The sequence below is a fragment of the Carassius gibelio genome, chromosome B22, assembly GCF_023724105.1.
Source record: "Carassius gibelio isolate Cgi1373 ecotype wild population from Czech Republic chromosome B22, carGib1.2-hapl.c, whole genome shotgun sequence".
NCBI lineage: Eukaryota > Metazoa > Chordata > Actinopteri > Cypriniformes > Cyprinidae > Carassius > Carassius gibelio.
Genome location: NC_068417.1, coordinates 7690642 through 7709938, shown reverse-complemented (window position 1 = coordinate 7709938; position 19297 = coordinate 7690642). Strand labels below are relative to the sequence as shown.

The 19297-nt window shown below is 38.3% G+C and overlaps 2 protein-coding genes across 6 annotated transcripts in view; both read right to left on the bottom strand.

Annotated features, from left to right (window-relative positions):
- Positions 1 to 962: 962 nt before the first annotated feature.
- zgc:101130 (uncharacterized protein LOC445160 homolog) lies at positions 963 to 4047 on the bottom strand. 4 transcript variants are annotated; one of them, XM_052590121.1, is made up of 3 exons: positions 3930 to 3972; positions 2945 to 3116; positions 963 to 2352 (listed from the first exon to the last, which is right to left on the bottom strand). In XM_052590121.1, the coding sequence occupies exon 3, from the start codon at positions 2345 to 2347 to the stop codon at positions 1361 to 1363; it is 987 nt and encodes a 328-aa protein (XP_052446081.1). In that variant the 5' UTR covers positions 2348 to 2352; positions 2945 to 3116; positions 3930 to 3972; the 3' UTR covers positions 963 to 1360. The 4 variants fall into 4 exon arrangements, with proteins under 4 accessions (XP_052446081.1, XP_052446080.1, XP_052446082.1 ...); XM_052590120.1 differs by lacking the exon at positions 2945 to 3116 and having other exon boundaries at positions 3930 to 4047; XM_052590122.1 differs by lacking the exon at positions 2945 to 3116 and having other exon boundaries at positions 3482 to 3990.
- Positions 4048 to 13399: 9352 nt separating this feature from the next.
- The window catches only part of LOC127987744 (uncharacterized), a 105724-nt gene continuing 99826 nt past the window's right edge, over positions 13400 to 19297 (bottom strand). The window contains exons 1-4 of one of the 2 annotated variants that reach the window (XR_008161358.1): positions 17219 to 17449; positions 16684 to 17016; positions 14407 to 14735; positions 13400 to 13978 (exon numbers count right to left, since the gene is read on the bottom strand). The gene's annotated coding sequence lies outside the window, so the exon portion shown is untranslated. Of the gene's footprint in view, positions 13979 to 14406; positions 14736 to 16683; positions 17017 to 17218; positions 17450 to 19297 lie in introns of those variants that run through there. The other variant, XR_008161359.1, reaches the window with a different exon arrangement.

Below are 19297 nucleotides of genomic sequence, written 5' to 3'. Positions count from 1 at the left end.
CATCAAGGTGTGAGGGACATAAGCAGGGAGGCTTTCTAAAATAGCTGCATTAGTGTTAGTGCTTGCTCATTCAAATACCTATGCTGAGAGGGTTTTCTCCATGGTGGGATTAAACAAGACCTAAACCAGGAACAGTTTAGCACTTGATGGAACTGTGAAAAATGGCTGGCCTGGAACCACAGTGATTCAAATGGGAGCCACCAACCCCTGGCCTCAAAACCAGCTACCAACACCTACTATAAACAGCACTGACCATTTTTTCTCTCTCTCTCTCTCTCTCACACACAAATAAATGCTGAATTAAATAAATATTATTTTATTTGTAAGAATATGTGTCATTTATGAGATCAGACACCCGTCCCCATCAAACCCCTGCCGCCATCGCGACCGCGGGCAAAATCTCACTCTGAACTCAGTTCAAAACTTGAGAGCCCTGTACATTTAACTAAGAAATAACCGTTTGTTAGTACGAAACTTTAAAATAAATGTTACATGATTTCCATATAGAAAAATAAAATACGTCTTTTTATAATTATATATATAATAAACATTTCGCGCATCTTTGTTTACACTGGAATCTGACGCCACCAAAAAAAAAAAGAAACATCGAAATGAAACCTACATCATCCTCGCAGCTCCTCTAGCATCATCTTCTTCTACGCTTCATGGCGGGACACAAAACAGACCAAAAGTCGTTTCCGCCACCTACTGGAGTAGAAAATAAAACTCAATGCAGAAAACTTGATAAAATGCATTCTGGAGAGTCAGAAAAGTGTAACTGAAATGTATTGTGTATTGATTTGAAATAATAATAAAAAATAAATAAATAAATAAATAACAAAAAAAAAAAAAAAAAACACGTGGAGCTGGTTTAAAGTTTTGAAGTTTCTCCCCCTCTCACCAACTTTCTTTCTTCAAGTTCGCTCCCATGTGTCAGCACGACATAAAACAAATACTGCATGACTTTTTTATGTATTTATTTTTGTCAGAAAATGTAATAAATAATATAAAAAAAACAGTGGCAAGTTTATAAGAGATTACCATTTGTTTCCATAATTCAGTAGTAATTATCAAAACATTCATAATTCATCAAATTTTCACAACCCTTATGAAAAAATAACCTTGGTTTCATTGTAGTAAAATTGTAGTAACCATGTATTTTTTATTTTTTTTTACATTGATTACCATTTGTATAACCACAGTTCTACTACAAATACAATGGTTAAATATTTTGACATCTGTCCATGTGTTTTTAATGAAGACAAACACATAGTATAGACCTAGTGATAGAATGGTTTATTTTCTCCTTTTGGGATTCAGATTCTCAAGATACCTTTGGATCATGCATTGTCCACTTGAATCAGTAGATGATCTGATCGCTTATTACCAGATGGCCGTCAGTGCTGTGGCTCCTCTCGTGTGCTTTCAGGTGCGGCGACTGAGCGAAACTCTTCCCACAAAGTGAGCACTTGTAGGGTTTCTCTCCAGTGTGAATCCTCTGGTGCTGCTTGAGCTGGTCGGACGTGATAAAAGCCTTCCCGCACTCAGAGCACACGTGATCCTTCACACCACTATGGACCTCCTGATGCCTTTTAAAGCAGTCCACACGTGCAAAACTCTTCCCACACAGAGAACACAGGAAAGGCTTCTCACCTGAATGAACTCTCAAGTGTCTCTTCAGAGCAGACGCGGTAATAAAATCCTTACCGCATTGATCACAGTTAAAAGACCTCTCGGCGGCATGAGAGAGCTGGTGATCTTTGAGACCGTTGATGTGTCGGAAACTCTTCCCGCATTGTTCGCAACTGTAAGGCCGCTCTCCAGTGTGGATGGTCATGTGAAACCTGAGCTTTTCCTTGCGTATGAAGCTCTTTCCACACTCTTGGCAAGTGTGTGGTCTTTCTCCAGTGTGGAGCTTGACATGGCGCTGCAGGTTTGTGTTCGTCGTGAAGCTCCTTTCGCAATGCAAGCACGTGTAAGGCTTTTTTCCAGTGTGGGTAATCACGTGCCTCTTGAGTCTCGTTTTACACGCCAAACGCTTTCCGCACCATTCACAAGTGAAAGGCTTCTCTCCGGAGTGGATTTTCACATGCCTGTCGAGTCTTTCTTTGCACGCGAAACTCTTCGCGCACACAAAACACGCAAACGGTTTTTCTCCGGTGTGAATTCTTATGTGGCGCTCGAGCCGTGATTTACCTGCAAAACTTTTTCCGCACTGAGGGCAGATGTAAGACTTCTTGATTTTGATCGTTTTCTGTGCGAGAATCAGGGATGTTTCGTCAGTGACGGAGTGAGGATGTCGCTCCTCCACCTCATTTAGGTTTCTACTTTCCTCCTTCACCTCCATCACACCTGGATGAACATAATAAAAAGTTGGTAAATCTGGGAGGGGAAAATAAAATACGTGAAACCCAAAAAACTCCACACTCAAATGTGACCCCCAGACCACACAACCAGCAGTGAGGGATTTATAGATAATCCGAAAACTGAATTAATAAGCCTTCCACTGATGTATGATTTGTTAGGATATACAGCTATTTGAAAATCTGGAATCTGAGGGTGCAAAGAAATCTAAATATTGAGAAAATCACCTTTAAAGTTGTCCAAATTAAGTTCTTAGCAATGCATTGCATATTACTAATCAAAAATTAAGTTTTGGTATATTTATAGTAGGAAATTAACAAAATATCTGAATGGAACATGATCTTTACTCAATATGGGCAAAATTTATAATGTTTGCGTTTCCTACAAATACACCCGTGCTGCTTATGACTGGTTTTGTGGTCCGGTGTCACAAATATCAAACTTTACATCACCTCTACTTTTCCAAACATTGATTCATGTAGCATAACTGCTGTACAAGGTCACTTTGTCATGTATTACTTGATAATGTATGCTGTAACCTAAGTTTCTTTTCAATGAAGAATCAAGAATAAACACCAACCTCTTTGTCTTTCAGTATCTTAGGTTTCATACGGCAGGATTCTGGATCATGTTCTCTCTGTTCTCTTCAATAAACTCTTACTTTAGCATATTTCAGTCCCAAGCACATGGATATCTATGACAGCCCATAGACATTGCTGCTGCTTGTGGTTCTCAAAACACTGTTAACATGGCTTGTCACAGACAATATTCATGTTAAGTATCAAATGAATGCCTGTTAATGTAGTTAAACATATTTATATTGTTTACACTTATGCTAATTGCCAAATGTATGCCAAACGTAACAATTTAGTCTCATAAACGTATATTTGACATCTGATAGGAAACGGCCTATATATGTATTGCAAATGAGCAAAAGGTCCAAAAAAATAATGTTTAGCCATCAAATAGACGAGTTAAGTCATGCATCCTGACAGTATATGTTCAAATCTTCTAAATAACTGCTCTACATGTCATTTATCTGTAATAATATTATTTGATGGAGTGTCTATTTTGTGAGCTTAGTTTCTTTATTGATAAAGAATCAAGAAAAAACAACCTCTTTGTCTTTCAGTATCTTAGGTGTCATGCAGCAGGATTCTGGATCACTGTTATTTTCAATAAACTCTTTATTTTTGCATATTTCAGTCCCAAGACCGTTGATATCTATGACAGGCCATAGACATCGCTGCTGCTTTTGTTCTCAAAACACTGATAACAACATCACTACAAATAGTCGCGGACAATATGATACTGTCAAGTACCAGATTAATGACCGGTAACATATGTAACAGTAATGTTCTCACCGTTACTTCTAAACGGTCCCGTGCTGAGTGATTTAACGAACAGCTCGTTTGCGAATATCGAGCTGTTTACGTTTTGCGAACTGTCAGTTTGAGCGATACATCCGTCCCGGTTCTCGCGGCCGAGATATAGCGTCAAATATGATGCGTTCCGAATGCGTATCGTGATTATAACAAATGCTACCATCAAACAAACATAGTTACCTATTTCTGCACGAATAAGAGCAGCGGCTGACCGGCCCGGAAGAACAAGCGCTTTATATGGTCACGCCCATTCTGACGTAGAAGCGCTGCGTTCCATTCGCTCTTCTGGTCGCTTCTGGACAGTCTTCAGCTCGCTTGTTGTTCATTTATCAAGTATCTGAAAGGTTTCTCATCTCCGACTCACTTCAGAGTTTCTCTAAAAGCGTTATGTTTCAGGAACAGTTCTCCTGATATGAGTGTGTGCATTAAAATGTAAAATCTAATGTCTTCAACGTATTAAACATCTGTGCCAGGGATAGCCCACATGGAAAAAAAGCTATATAAACATATGTTTCAATCTAGGTTTTGATATAGGTTTTTAATATATGTTACATATATAAAATTGACCGTTTTCCTAAATTATATGTACATATATGCACACACACACACACACACACACGCATATATATATATATATATATATATATATATATTATATGTACATATATGCACACATATTTACACATATATTTACACATATGTAGATATATGTACACACACATATATACACATAAATGTACACACACACACACACACACACACACACATATATATATATATATATATATATATATATATATATATATATATATATATATATATATATATGTGCATACATATACCTATATAGGTACATATATGCACGTGTATATATATATATATATATATATATATATATATATATATATATATATATATATATATATATATATATATATATATATGTATATGTTCACCTATAATAGTAAAATTAAAATCCATAGCTGCTAGGCAACAAAAATAAAAGTCAAAAATATAGAAATGTACATTATGTATTTACAAGAACAATCAAATAGTACAAGAACAAAAATAAGACAAAAAACTGAACAGAAAAAAAATATCTTTATTATTCTTTAAAGGTCTGTCATGATGCGCCTCATCCTCCTCTTCCTCTTCCTTCCTGCACTATCCAATGACGTTTGATAGGGTGTCCGAGATTTTTTTATTTTCGGTGCACAAATTTTTTAGCTGATTTTTAGCATTTTCGTTCGCACGGATCTGGCGTTTTGGAAGAGTGAAACCAATGTTTTGAAACCGGGTCCCAGTGTGGATATATTTGAAAACGCCGCTTTTGCATTTAGTCTCTACGGCGAATCCGTGAAAATATTACATCATCAGCCCTATGGCGTTATTTCCCTGTCAAATGTTGAGAGCGCATAATTGTAGTGCGAAAAGTACATTAATATGATGCGCGAGCGTGAATCTCTCTGCTCGAGCGCGGAATATAGTGTGGGCGAGTGCGAATCTCTCTGCTCACGCGCGGAATATAATGTGCTGAGCACGAATGTCTCTGCTCGCGCGCTGGAACTCAGCGCAGGCTTTCAGATACATGTTGCTCTTGTAAGAGTTTTCTCTGGGCTCGCTCAGGTTTCTCGGTACTCTTCTCTTCAATTTCTTTCTCTTTGCTCTTGGCATAAACACTGTCAAAACGGCAACAACCAATCAGAAATAGGCTTCAACGATTGACCAATGAAAACGCGACATAGTACATGAAATCTTATTGGTTGGTATTGAACCGCACATGAAACATTACACTTATCAATGAAAGATAAGTGCTATAACAAGTCTCAGTTAGGTTAACACAGTACACGAAGCATGGGCTTTTAAATAATATAATAAATAAAAAGAAAACAGACAGAGTAAAAAAAAAAAGAATAGAGCAAGCTGTGTTTGAGGTCTTTATACACCACACACACACAAACACACACACACACACACACACACACACACACACACACACACATATATATATATATATATATATATATATATATATATATATATATATATACATATACATATACACATGTATATGTACATACATATATACATACACATACATGCATGCATACACACACAATTGCATAATAAATTAAAATAAAATATAATACAAAAATATTCGAAAAGTAGTTAGAATTTTTTTTTTTTAAGAATATAATTAGAATAGAGAGTGTTCACTTGCAGAACGTAAGCTTGTAGAGGGAACATAAGTCTGAAGTAATAAATTTTGGTAAATGGGTGCAGAGCCAGTGGTAGTTTTGTAGGCAAACATCAATGCCTTAAATTTTATGCGAGCAGCTATTGGAAGCAAATTGATTAAACAGAGATGTTATGTGTATTCTTTTTGGCTCATTAAAAATTAATCTTGCTGCCGTGTTCTGGATTAATTGTAAAGGTTTGATAGAACTGGCTGGAAGACCTGGAGAGAGAGCATTGCAATAGTCCAGCCTGGACAGAACAAGAGCTTGAACAAGGAGTTGTGCAGCATGTTCTGAAAGAAAGGGCTTGATCTTCTTGATGTTGAATGAAGCAAATTTGCAGGATCAGACAGTTTTATGTGGTCTGAGAAAGTCAGCTGATCATCAATCATAACATGGAATAAATTCACTGACGTTCAATCAAGACGAGCCGAGATGGATCCACCCAATTGATGATCTCAGGTAACCAGGATTATTTGTTGTGATGTTCAATATGTCAAATTTATCATCTTGATTGAACTGCAGTTCAACTTATTCCATGTGCGGTTCAATATCAACCAATAATATTCCATGTGCGATGTTGCGTTTTCATTGATCATTCGCTGAAGCCTATTTCTGATTGGTTGTTGCCGTTTTGACAGCGTTTATGCCAAGAGCAAACAGAAAGAAATTGAAGAAAAGAGTACTTGGCCATGCGCGAACCCATGGGACGCAGTCTAAGCACATACACGCTTACTTTAAGCGAAGAGAAGAGATTCGCGATTGCACTGAACACATTTTAAGTGCAGTCATACTCTCTGAGCGAGCCCAGAGAAAATTCTTACAAGAGCAGCGTGTATCTGAGAGCGTGCGCTGAGTTCCAGTACATGAGCAGAGAGATTCGCGCTCTGCGCATTATATTCCGCGCCCGAGCAGAGAGATTGACGCTCGTGCATTATATAAATGTACTTTCGCGCTACAATCATGCGCTTTTGACATTTGACAGGGAAATAACGCCATACAGCCCACGTCTCGCCCCTAGTCAAACACCACTACATCACGTAACAGCAACAAAAACGAACAAACACTGAACGCTAACATTAACACGGATTAATAAATGTATTGTTCCATGTTCGTTTGTGTACTACGCGCAGCAAATCCATGTCTTCTTCTCCGTTTTAAGTGTGTCTCTGTGGCAGAATTACAGCGCCACATGCTGGATTGGCATGTATACTACATCGGTTTTGTGTGGACGCGGATATTTCTTGAGACGAGGGAAAAAAAGATCGGGGGTCTGTCTCCATGTGGATGGGGCCGAAGAAGTAACGGGTACTGATGGTTATGGATAGAAATGTAGCGGAGTAAAGAGTACAATATTTGCCTCTCAAATGTACTTGAGTAAAGTCATGAGTACTCCCCAAAAATGATACTCGAGTAAAGTACAGATTCCTCAAAATTGTACTTAAGTACTGTACTCAAGTAAATGTATTCCGTTACTGTCCGGCTCTGTATATCATGTTAATATATTGCCATAGTTAAATTCCATAACATGCCAATTACATGTGATACCAATTTCACGTGTTCACACATACATAAGTTCTTGCACATTTTTTTTCATTAATTCTTAGTTTTTGCCTTGATAATAGAATATATGAGCTAGGCATCATGTATGACAGTCAAAAATGAGATATGAGATACAAAATGACCAGATCCGGCCATTAGCTATATAGAAGACATATCTTGTATGTATAGGCCTTATATGTGGACATGAAGAAGCAATACAGGAGACCTATATGTCTCCTGTATATGCACATATATGCATCTCAATTTTGCCTAGATGTGCATATACACTGCATACAGGTTTCATATATGCGCATATATCCACATATAGGTTCTTTCCATGTGGGAGGAAACGCTGCTATCAGGGGCGGATCTAGAAAATATTGATGGGGTGGCGAGAAGGGGGCAGGAATTTTTGAGGGGTGGCAACATATGGCAGACGTATACTGTATATACTGAATTTTGTCACAGTTATCACAGTTTGATGATAAATATATGTGCACACTACAAAAGGACACAGGCTGCTATTTACAAACTTAATCTCATGCAAACAATGTCTTGCATTTGAAACAGTTCATATAAGGAATAAGTGACCATACCCCATAAACACCACCACACTCACTAATGCATACAGTATGCATCGACCTGTAATTAAGAGCATTATAAAAGATTCAGTGTTATCAATATGTCAGTTTATTATAAGAAACAAAAGACTTTTAAAGCCAATGACATTTACAGATTGGCAGACTGATTAAGTGAATATTTGAATGAAATGTTTGGTCAGTAGCCTAAACAAGGATTTTATCGTCCTGTAAGTGTAACAGCAGCAATCACATGGCATTTATAACATGTACATAAATTCTTCATACATTATGTATTTTAACAGTGTTATTATTAACCAATCATTATTGCCTCATTTTTTATACATATATAATGCATTTTAAGCCATGTTAAAGGCTATTGATGGCTTAGGTCTTTTTTAATAGCAACAACAACAACAACAACAACAACAAAAAATTACAGTATATTAATACTTAGTAAATTATTAGAGTTTGGGGATCGCAAATCATTTGAATCAGTTCGGGAGTTCAGAGCGGGTTCGCGAATCATTTGAGTCAGTTCGGGAGTTCAAAGCGGAATCGCGAATCATTTGAGTCAGTTTGGGGATCGCAAACCATTTGAATCAGTTCGGGAGTTCGGAGCGGGTTCGCGAATCATTTGAGTCAGTTCGGGAGTTCAAAGCGGGTTCGTGAATCACTTGAGTCAGTTTGGGGATCGCGAATCATTTGAATCAGTTCGGGAGTTCGTAGCGGGATCGCGAATCATTTGAGTCAGTTAAGGGGATCGCGAATCATTTCATTCAGTTTGGGAGTTCGGAGTGGGTTCGCGAATCATTTGAGTCAGTTAAGGGGATCGTGAATCATTTCAGTCAGTTTGGGAGTTCGGAGTGGGTTCGCGAATCATTTGAATCAGTTCGAGAGTTCGGAGCGGGTTCGCGAATCATTTGAGTCAGTTTGGGGATCGCCAATCATTTGAATCAGTTCGGGAGTTCGGAGCGGGATCACGAATCACGAAAGATTCGCGCTCGTAAATTTTCAAATTGGCCATAACCTTTAATTTGTTGCTGCCAACTGGGATGGCAGCGAGGGTGGCAAGGATTTCTTTTAGGGTGGCATTTGCCACTATGCCACCCCGGTAGATCCGCCCCTGGCTGCTATAATTATATCAAATGTTTATTGTAGAACAGAATATAACATCTAGAGTCGATATGGACATCAAACGCCTTAAAACTAAGAAACCTCAGAATAGAAAAATAAAAGCTAAAGTCCTTTTTTTTAAGAGAAAAAGCAGTTAGAAAACAAATAGAGAGTGCAAGTGTTAGAGGGCAAAGTGGTTTTTTTTTTTTTTTGATTATTATTACATTTTTTTTTCTGAATGCTTAAGTGCTAATCGTGATTCTTGTAGCCCAATTTCTAAAACTATTAATACGCATAGCAAAACCACTTACTGATTTTGCAAAACTAAAAGCACAAACACTGCTTTGCGCTCAGTTTGCAATTTTGCAACACACACTTTCACACATTCACTGCACAACACTCTTTTTTGCAGAACTTTAAACACAACTCACTGCTTACACTCAATTACCAAATTTCCAACACACTCCTAGCAAAAATATACACATGTATGGCTATCATTAACAATATTTTGCCAACTGTCTGGCACACTTTCACATGTGAAAACTGTTTTAATTATAGAATAATTAGTTCACTTTGCAATAAGCCTAAGCACTATAAATAAGCCACAGGTAAGCTGTCTGTGTGGAGTACAATGGAAGGAGCAGTAAGAGTGAGAAGAGTGAGAATCAGAGGAGGCCGAGGGGGCCGAGTGAGAGGACGTGGAGGTGAACAAGCGAGAGGGTTAGAGGAAGTTAGAGGAAGAGGACAAGGAGGAGCAAGAAGAGGACGAGGAGGGGAAAGAGGAAGTGTAAGAAGAGTAAGAAATAGAATAACTGATGACATCAGAGCTACAATAGTGGACCGTGTCATAAACCATGGGATGACCCTGAGGGAAGCTGGCCAACGGGTTCAGCCTAATTTGAGCCGCTACACTGTGGCAAGCATCATTAGGACATTTCGAAATGAGAATCGGTAAGTACTTTGTAGCACTGCCATACTTTGAGAAACACAACAGTACCATACATGCAATAATACTGAAATTGTTACTTTACAGAATTGCTAGACGTCCAGGTGTTGGGGGCAGAGGAAGAATGTTCACTCCAGAGCAAGAGACCCATATAGTGAACATGGCGATTTCCAATAATGCAATAAGACTGTGTGAAATACAGCAGCGCATAATTGATAATGACACCATCTTTCAAAATATACAGTTTAAGCATTTCTGTCGTGTACTTGCACGCCACAGAATAAGAATGAAGCTAATTTACAGAGTTCCTTTCGAGAGAAACACAGAAGGTGTAAAGCAACTGTGATATGACTATGTGCAGGTAAGCTATAGTGTCATTGGTTCTGAAAAGTGCATACTGTAGTGCTGTGCATGGGCCTGATGTGTTGCATTCGTTTTGTCTTGTCCAGAGAGTGATGGAACTAGAAGCAGATGCTATGGGACATGAGCTACTTTTTGTAGATGAGGCCGGTTTTAACCTCAGTAAAACCAGGAGACGTGGCAGAACACTGCACACCTTACATGACATGCTCACTGTTCAGAGACCAGAGCATACCCGATATGTCATCATATGGGACAATGTTAGTTTCCATAGGGCTGCTTTGGTCCGCAACTTGTTTACAGACCACCCATCCTTCATGGCACTCACTCAACCTCCCTCCATACTCTCCATTCTTAAATCCCATCGAGGAGTTCTTCTCTGCCTGGCGCTGGAAAGTGTACGACCGTCATCCTCATCAACAGGTAGCCCTTTTACAGGCAATGGAGGAGGCATGTGGAGATATTGACCAGGCATCATGTCAGGCCTGGATACGGCATTCAAGGAGATATTTTCCCCGGTGCCTTGGACTGGAGGATATCGTATGCGATGTGGATGAAAGTTTGTGGCCAGACCCAGAAAGGCGACATGATGTAGGCTGATTTTTTTTTTTTTTTTTTTTTTTTTGTGAAATTACTATTTTGTGTTCTGACTTTGTCTTGGTTTTGATGAGTGTGAATAAACACCAATATTTGAAGTTTGGATCCTTGTATTGTACCTCAAATTGACATCTGGACACAGAGAAAGCAAAAGCCAGATGTGTTTTGTATTCGTACCATCAGTGTGTAGTTGGCACATTGTGTGCTTAGTAGATGATGGCTTGTGTTTACTGTTTTATACGAAAACACCATTTTTACGAAGGTGTGAAGAGTCAATCTAGCTTTGTTCGCTTTTGCAAGAGAACTACAATGTTGTGATAATTGGGTGAAAGGTTTTCTTATTTGTGTGTAGAGTTTTGCAAAAATAGCCAATAGTTACAAAAAATGTGCTCAGAAAAAACTGTAAAACAAAGAAAAAAGAATAGATAAATAGAATTATGACATCTCTGAAGTATGGCTGCTCTGTAGTAAAGTGAAGTGAAACTCTCCTGTCAGCTAAATAGACGTCTATTTATTCAGTGTTGTGTGTGACTCTTTTGAGCTAGAGTAGGCCACAGCTTCCTGGAGATCAATGTGTCATTTTCACATCTCATGTTAAAAGTATCTTGAGTATCCAGCGAGTGTTTCTTGTGGTCTTCAGCTCGTTTGTTCTTTTTCAAATGTCTCAATAGTTTTTTCCAATCAGACTGATTTCAGAGTTTCTCTAACAGCCTTTATGGAGCAGGAACAGATAATCTGTTATAACTGTGTATAAGAGTACTCCCTGATATTTTCAGGAGATGTTTTGTATGGAGGGGAAGTCAGGATGTTTAGTTCATATCGGTTCATGTTAACAGAAAAGAAAATTAGGCTTACAAACTGCTGACTGATACCCTGACCACATTCATCTAAAAATAAACTTGTGGCCCGCCGTAGGAAGCTGCAGGCTTGCAGTGTTGCAGAGGTAAATGTCATTCTGATGTAAGGAACACGTCTGAGCGAAGGTTTTGAGATGTGCTTTTGAGATGTGATGCATTAATGGAAATATTGGTTACTGTGTCACAGTTCACCTACTTATTCTACAGCGCCCTGTCAGTTATCTTGTCTCAGTTAACATCATCCACATTTCATTCCATTTCACTGTTGGAGAGGAAGTTGTGGCCTAATGGTTAGAGAGTTGGACTTGTAACCCTGAGCTGTATATAGTTGCCCACTGCTCCGGGTGTGTGTGTTCACTTCTCACTGCTGTGTGTGTGTGTGTGTGTGTGTGTGTTCACTGCTCCGGGTGTGTGTGTGTTCACTTCTCACTGCTGTGTGGGTGTGTGTTCACTTCACTGCTCCGTGTGTGTGTTCACTTTTCACTGCTGTGTGTGTGTGTGTGTTCACTGCTCCGGGTGTGTGTTCACTTCTCACTGCTGTGTGTGTGTGCACTCAGATGGGTTAAATGCACAGCACCAATTCCAGGTATGGGTTACCATCCCTGACACAATAACCAATATTTCCATTATTGCATCACGTCTCATCTCGAGACCCTTGCACAGACGTGTTTTATGTGAATGGCTTCTGTGTTTTTACATTTACATTAGAAATAGCAGACACTGAACCCAAAGAAAGAAGTGAAGTCACACATTTCATACTCACCAGTCGGACGCAAAAGCAGAACCAAAATCAAGCTGAAGAAAACATAAAAATAAATAGAAACAATCAGAGAATTTAGAATGGTTTTACTGGTTATAATGGGACTTGCATGTGAACATGTGTTCTGATGGAATATGTCCCAAAACACACTACAGAAAATCATAAAAAAAATTGTAATGTTTGTAATGCTGTTTGCAGTGAAACACATTAGAATTTCTGTGATGGATTCTAATCTGTTGTATGTTTGTTTTTATCAGCAGAACTGTGAATCATCTTTAATGTTGTTTTCACAAAGACAAACTAAAAAAAAAAATGGTTCAGTAATAAAATTAACAGATGTGTTGAGGCGTTTTCTGTAGTATAGAGATATGAAACTTCCTATTGTGTAACTGTCTTCCTATTTTTTGCTCATTTTACAACATGAAATTAACTTTCTTTGAGCTCCAGTATGCTTCAACTTCCTGCAGACCAGGGGTGCATTTCCTGTACAAAGTAATTCACTGATTAAGCACAAGGGGCACCACTATGGTTTCTGGGCCCCCTGAACAGCATAATGATTCAGGCCCCACAGTCAAGGAGATGGGGGGTTACAGTTACAGGGGGGTACAAAATTACCATATTTCTAACGTAAAAAAAACACAGCTGACTAATATTAAATGATTTGAAACTGCCATTTATTACCATGCTATCTAAAGGGTTAAAAATAAGCTTTTAATGCTTTTTGAGCATAAGCGACAACATTCATCGGAAAGTTCATTTCAGATTTTGTTGCTCATTTGAAACATGTAATTTAATTGCAAGTTCAGCTAGCTCTTTTTGAGATTTCATGGATCTTTGGTATAATCCCATCACAGTACAATATATTGTTCTGGAATCTAATCAGCGAGTCACCACTGTTTCCCACCATTTTCCCAACAGCCTTTGGCTCTGATCTCTCCTGTAACTGTCTTCAGCTTGTTTGTTGTTCATTTCTTATTAAAAGTCTTAAAACCTAAAAAAAAAAACCTAAAGATTTAAATAAAGATTTAAACTAACAAAGTTTAGATTTGAGTATTTGAGGAAGACTAATATAGAAAGATGTTAAAAATCAGTAAGCTAATTAAGAATTCAGTTCAGCTCTCCTGGATCTGATGTCATAAACCAGAACAACAATAGCAGCAGCTGCAGCCACGCCCACCAGAGCAGTGACGACCAATCGGATCACAGCTTCAGCAGAATCACAACATCGAACAGAGTCTGAGAAACAAAAACATCGAACATGAGATCAGCTCAGTCAGTAACGTTACATATCAGTTAACTTTCTACGTCAGATTGTTTGTAAAATGCAGTAAATTTGATTAGTCTTGGTGTCTGTTGAGATTATTTACTTTAAACTTTAAAAGGCACCTATTATGCAAAATCCACTTTTACGTGGTGTTTTAACATAAATGTGTGTTGGCAGTGTGAGCACAATCTCCCTTATCTTTAACCTAACCCTAATCCTAACCCCAAGCATGGCTGTGTTGCCCAGAACATAACCATACCTCCAACACTAACTGTTTGCAATATAACTGTAACAAATTTACTTGATGAAAGTGGTCCTGATTGAAGTGTATGTGATATTAAATAACTAATTATTTGTGAATAGGACCAGCAGCACAAATGACAGTGTAATTGTGACTCACCAGAGACAGTAACACTGAATCTGTATGTGGTCTGTTTCGTGCTATTGATGGTTACTTGATAAAGTCCAGAGTCTGTGTTTCTGGTGTTTGTGATGATCAGAGATCCAGTCTGATGATCCAGCTTCAGTCTGTCTCTGAATCTCCATCAAGAACATCACATGTGGAGAATCTTCCATCCTTATCCCATTTTATGATTTGAGCTAAAAGAGTCTCTGGATGTCCAAATGTCCAGATTATCAGATCATTTATCTGTAGTTCAGTGTTAGTCTGTAGAGAGACTGAATCTCCCTCCATCACAGACACTGACTTCACTGAATCAGCAAACACACCTGAAACACACACAGAGTTTGTCACAGAGTTTTTATTATTATTATTATTATTATTATCATTGAAGTAAGTAGTTATAGTGTTAAAATGGTCTGTTCGTAAAGCCTTTGGTTGGAGATTGTTTGGGTATTTTATGCAAATGACCAGCCTTGTGCATGTGGACGCTAGTTTAGATGCTAGTTTAGATCACTGACATTAAAAGGAGGTCAGGGTTTGTCCAAATACCAACACATGCAGCCTTTTTTTCTTCCTTGTGTTTTGCCCACTATTGTCACATGACCATGCTTTTTGCACTCCTCTCACCACGGCTCCATGAAACGATGTGAAAAATATAATGAAGGGAAACGTGAAAAACAGACATCGTTTTCATATGGATTACTTTGTCACAGAATATCTGTTTTCGGCAGCACTTGTTTAGTTTTAAAGTAGACATGTCAAGTTTTCTATAGATCTCTCTCTCATGTCTCTTTGTTGAGTATTCACGGAGTTACAGTTCATTTTAATGACGTGTTTGTAAATGAAGATCAGCGCAGACAGGCTGCAGACAGCACACATACTGATAAGACGCTCGGGAGAAAACAAACTCATAACTTCATAATCATACTTCGCGTTGTGATTCGGAGATGCTTGCTGGTCTAAATAAAGTTGGTAATGAACCCTCTTTTATGACCAAACGCTTTGAAAATCCCGCTGTACTCACCGAGATTAGAAAAGCAGTCATCAGTGAAATGTTGTGAACACAACAGAAGGGATTTGTTGTACTGCTCTGGTATTGTGGTAAAACTGAATTTTAGCCATTGGTTTTTCTGATCTTCATTCTTTGGCAGTGAAAATAAAACAAACTTGCCTTTACAATTAAAAACACGCTGTCTCCTCGACATGATGCTATCACACCAACCAGAGCGTCTGTGTGTGGGGGGGGGGGGGGGGGCAGGTCAGAGGTCAGTTTCTCTCAAGACGGTAGGTGGAGATTATTATGCAAAGTGCTCCTAGTGACGTACATAGAGAAGGGCAAAAGATTTGAAATCTATAACGACTCGTTTCAGCGATTCAGAGTCGACTCCTTACTTTAGAAGCCAATAACTTTATAAATCGTGTACTTTTTGGTTTAATTACTTTGCACATTGTTTACACTGATGGACAGCTACATCATACACTGTAATACAGGTAATTTTTGCTTTCCAATCTGTGTGGCTCTTTAAGGAAGCTTTAACGGCCTTTTTGGGGACTTCATGACTTAACTGACAACATAACTAACATTGCATGCTCATAGTTTCTTTTGTGTTTTGATCAGAAATCATTTAGTCTCTGCACTATGCACTTATGACGGTTTTATGGGTTCTGTAGAAATTCTTTTAAAGATAATTTGTAAAGCTGCAGTAGGTAACTTTTGTAAAAATATATTTTTTACATATTTGTTAAACCTGTCATCATGTCCTGACAGTAGAATATGAGACAGATAATCTGTGTATAAATCCAGCTCCTCTGGCTCCTCCCAGTGTCCTATTGCCATTTGCAGAAATCCATCGCTCCCGGTAAAAAACAACCAATCAGAGCTGCGCTCCGTAACTTTGTTTGTGTTCAAAATGTAGAAAAATGTATATAATAAGCGAGTACACCATGAATCCATTTTCCAAACCGTGTTTTTAGCTTGTCCTGAATCACTAGGGTTCACCTATAATAAGTGTTTATATTCGGAGTATTTTAGATTGCTTCGGGGGTACCGCGGCGGAGTAACCCAGTACCTTTGTGATTCTTCATAGACATAAACAGAGAGAAGTAGTTCCAGCTACGATGTTCTTCCGCAAGACGCGAGCAGTTCTGTTTATTAACCTCTAGAGTGTCAAAAGTTCCCTACCGCAGCTTTAAATACAGCAAATTGCGCGCAGGCTTTTCTGCTTTGTGATTATGAAGACCAGCAGCACAAATGACACTGTAACTGAGACTCACCAGAGACAGTAAGATTGAATCTGTATGTGACATTGCTGCTGTTCCTGATGAAGGTCACTTGATAAAGTCCAGAGTCTGTGTTTCTGGTGTTTGTGATGATCAGAGATCCAGTCTGAAGATCCGCCTTCAGTCTGTCTCTGAATTTCCCATCAAGAACATCAAATGTGGAGAAGATCCCATCATATATGATTATAGCTATACGAAGCTTTGAAAGTCCAAATGTCCAGTACATCCGATTACCTTTCTGTATGTCAGTGACACCAGATTCAAGAGTGACTGAATCTCCCTGCATAACTGAGACTGACTTCACTTCATCTGAATCAGCAAACACACCTGAAGAACAAACACAAACAGATTAAGAACTTTCTTTTTTTATGATGCAGGAACTTTGGGCTCCACAACATCATACACAGAAAACACTTTTGCGTCAGATAAGAATCAAGTCATGACTGAAACACAGGTTTTGTTTTTACATAAAGGACATTTAGGGAAAAAAAAAGTATATACTGTAGATTTATAAAAACACATTTCTCACCTAACAGGTGCCACAAACACAAACAGAACCAAAATCTGTCAAACATCTTCAACAGTTTCAGTCCACAAATATGAAGAGACAAACTCTTTAGAGCTGGTTCAGTAATGAAACGACAGATGCTCTGATGTGAAACCGCTCTGTAGGAAAGTCATGAGAAACTCCATCTGCTAAAGTAACTGCACCTTAGTATTGCTGTACGTGACCATTTAGCTGTTTCTCTGCACATTTCACAACATGCTGACGTCAGCCACTGCTTCCTGTTCTTCAGTTGTGTCCTTTGCTACAGATCAAAAACCTGACACATCTTGTATTTAGCATGGAAGGCATGACATGAACAATTCCTGACATGAGTTGGGGTGTGAAAATGCTCTGGTTCAGAGGGTACTGCAAAATTGCAGGGCTCCTCATCCACCAAACTCACAATGTATGATGAGCCACACAACAGCAGAGCATGATCAATGTATTGTTCCAGAGACCAGTGTATATTCCCTCAAGGTAGCTGGAAACAAATGGGTTCATTTAAACCCTAACATCATTTCCATGTCATTAAAATCAACGAAATAGCACAGTCCTTAAAAGCCCTCAACATGATCCCCTATGCCCCAGTCACCTTGATGTAGGTAAAAGAGGCAAGAAGCTGCTGAGTTCATTTTTTTCAACGGTTCAATATTCAATATTTGATGTAACCTATTAACCAAATCTTTGTTAAATTAACTACATCAGTAACAATATAAAGTCTGAAATAAAAGCACACAATTTTATCTGTCAATCAGATAAATGCACATGAGATGAAAAGTAAAAGCCTCTCACTGAAGGAGGCATAAGTTAGAAAAAGATAAGAAACATGAAAGTATTAGTTGGGAACTTAAGAAGTTCTATGGTGATCTACCTTCAGTCTGTCTCTGAATTTCCCAACAAGGATATAAAATGGGGCAAATCTTCCAGCATGTTTATTGATTACAGCTATACTCTGGATGTTCAAATAGATCCAGAATATCGGATCCTCTGTGTTAGTCTGTAAGAGTGTGTTTTGGAGATGGATATTGGTATTGCTATTTACATGTTTCAATGTGACATTATTTGTTTGTTTTAAAGTTGATGCAAATATATGTTTTGACAAAGATGCTTGCACTTACAATATACTAGCTTAGCTAGCATGAGTCAGGCAACAGTTGTGAAACACAGACTTATGAGTATGATGCAACATCAAGCGGACGTGAGCCAGATGAAGACTACGATGAAGAAGAGAAAGCAAACAGCAACGAAAGTGACAAAGGAAGGACCTCTGCCTTATTAAGCGAGAGTTACAGAGACTGAAACACCTACAACAGGAAGATTGGGTCATACAAGAATTGATGACTAATGTGATCACATAATAGTGACAGAATTCTGGTTTTGTTTCTAATAGATTTTAATTTTTAAATGTTAAATGATTAATGAAAATAACGTATCAAAAGATTAAAAAAAGACGGCAGCCTGTGTTAAGACAACGTGAGCTCATGTTAATTTTAATGTATATTGCACATAATATGTTGATCTACAAAACGTACATTTACTTATGTTTTTACAGACACTAAAACATACAACACTGTTGTATTTACAGCATCTAATGTACAAATTCTGACATATTTTCAGTATTTAAAGGTACAAAAATGACATATTGACGACATACGTATAAAAATGAATACTTGAAATATTGAAATTGCAGCATTAATTGTAATATTATTGTTGACTTTAGTTGTCATATCAATGTTTCTCATTGCATGATTAAATTGTTTACCAGATGAAATGATAACATTTCACGTCACAGACCACAGGATGAGCACTTCCTGCCTCACTAACACGTCTTCCAACAGCAACCCAGTTTTCCCAGGAGTCTCCCATCCAGGTACTGGCCAGGCTCAACCCTGCTTAGCTTCAGTGGGTGACCAGTCTTTCTAGGGGTGCAGGTTGATATGGCTGTGGCACTTTAAAATGTAAACCATTAAAACTCACTTTTGACAGTGAGAATGAAACTTATCCTCATTCTCAATCCTCAAATTTCTTCTGCCAAACTTTTAACTTTTTGTGTGCAATAAA

Bases quoted from the DNA above. Each gene is read 5' to 3' on its own strand.
- zgc:101130 (XM_052590119.1), bottom strand. From the start codon at position 3,912: ATGGTAGCATTTGTTATAATCACGATACGCATTCGGAACGCATCATAT. The intron at 2,353-3,728 runs GTGAGAACATTA...ATGTTCATCCAG, and splicing joins GGGACCGTTTAGAAGTAACG to GTGTGATGGAGGTGAAGGAG.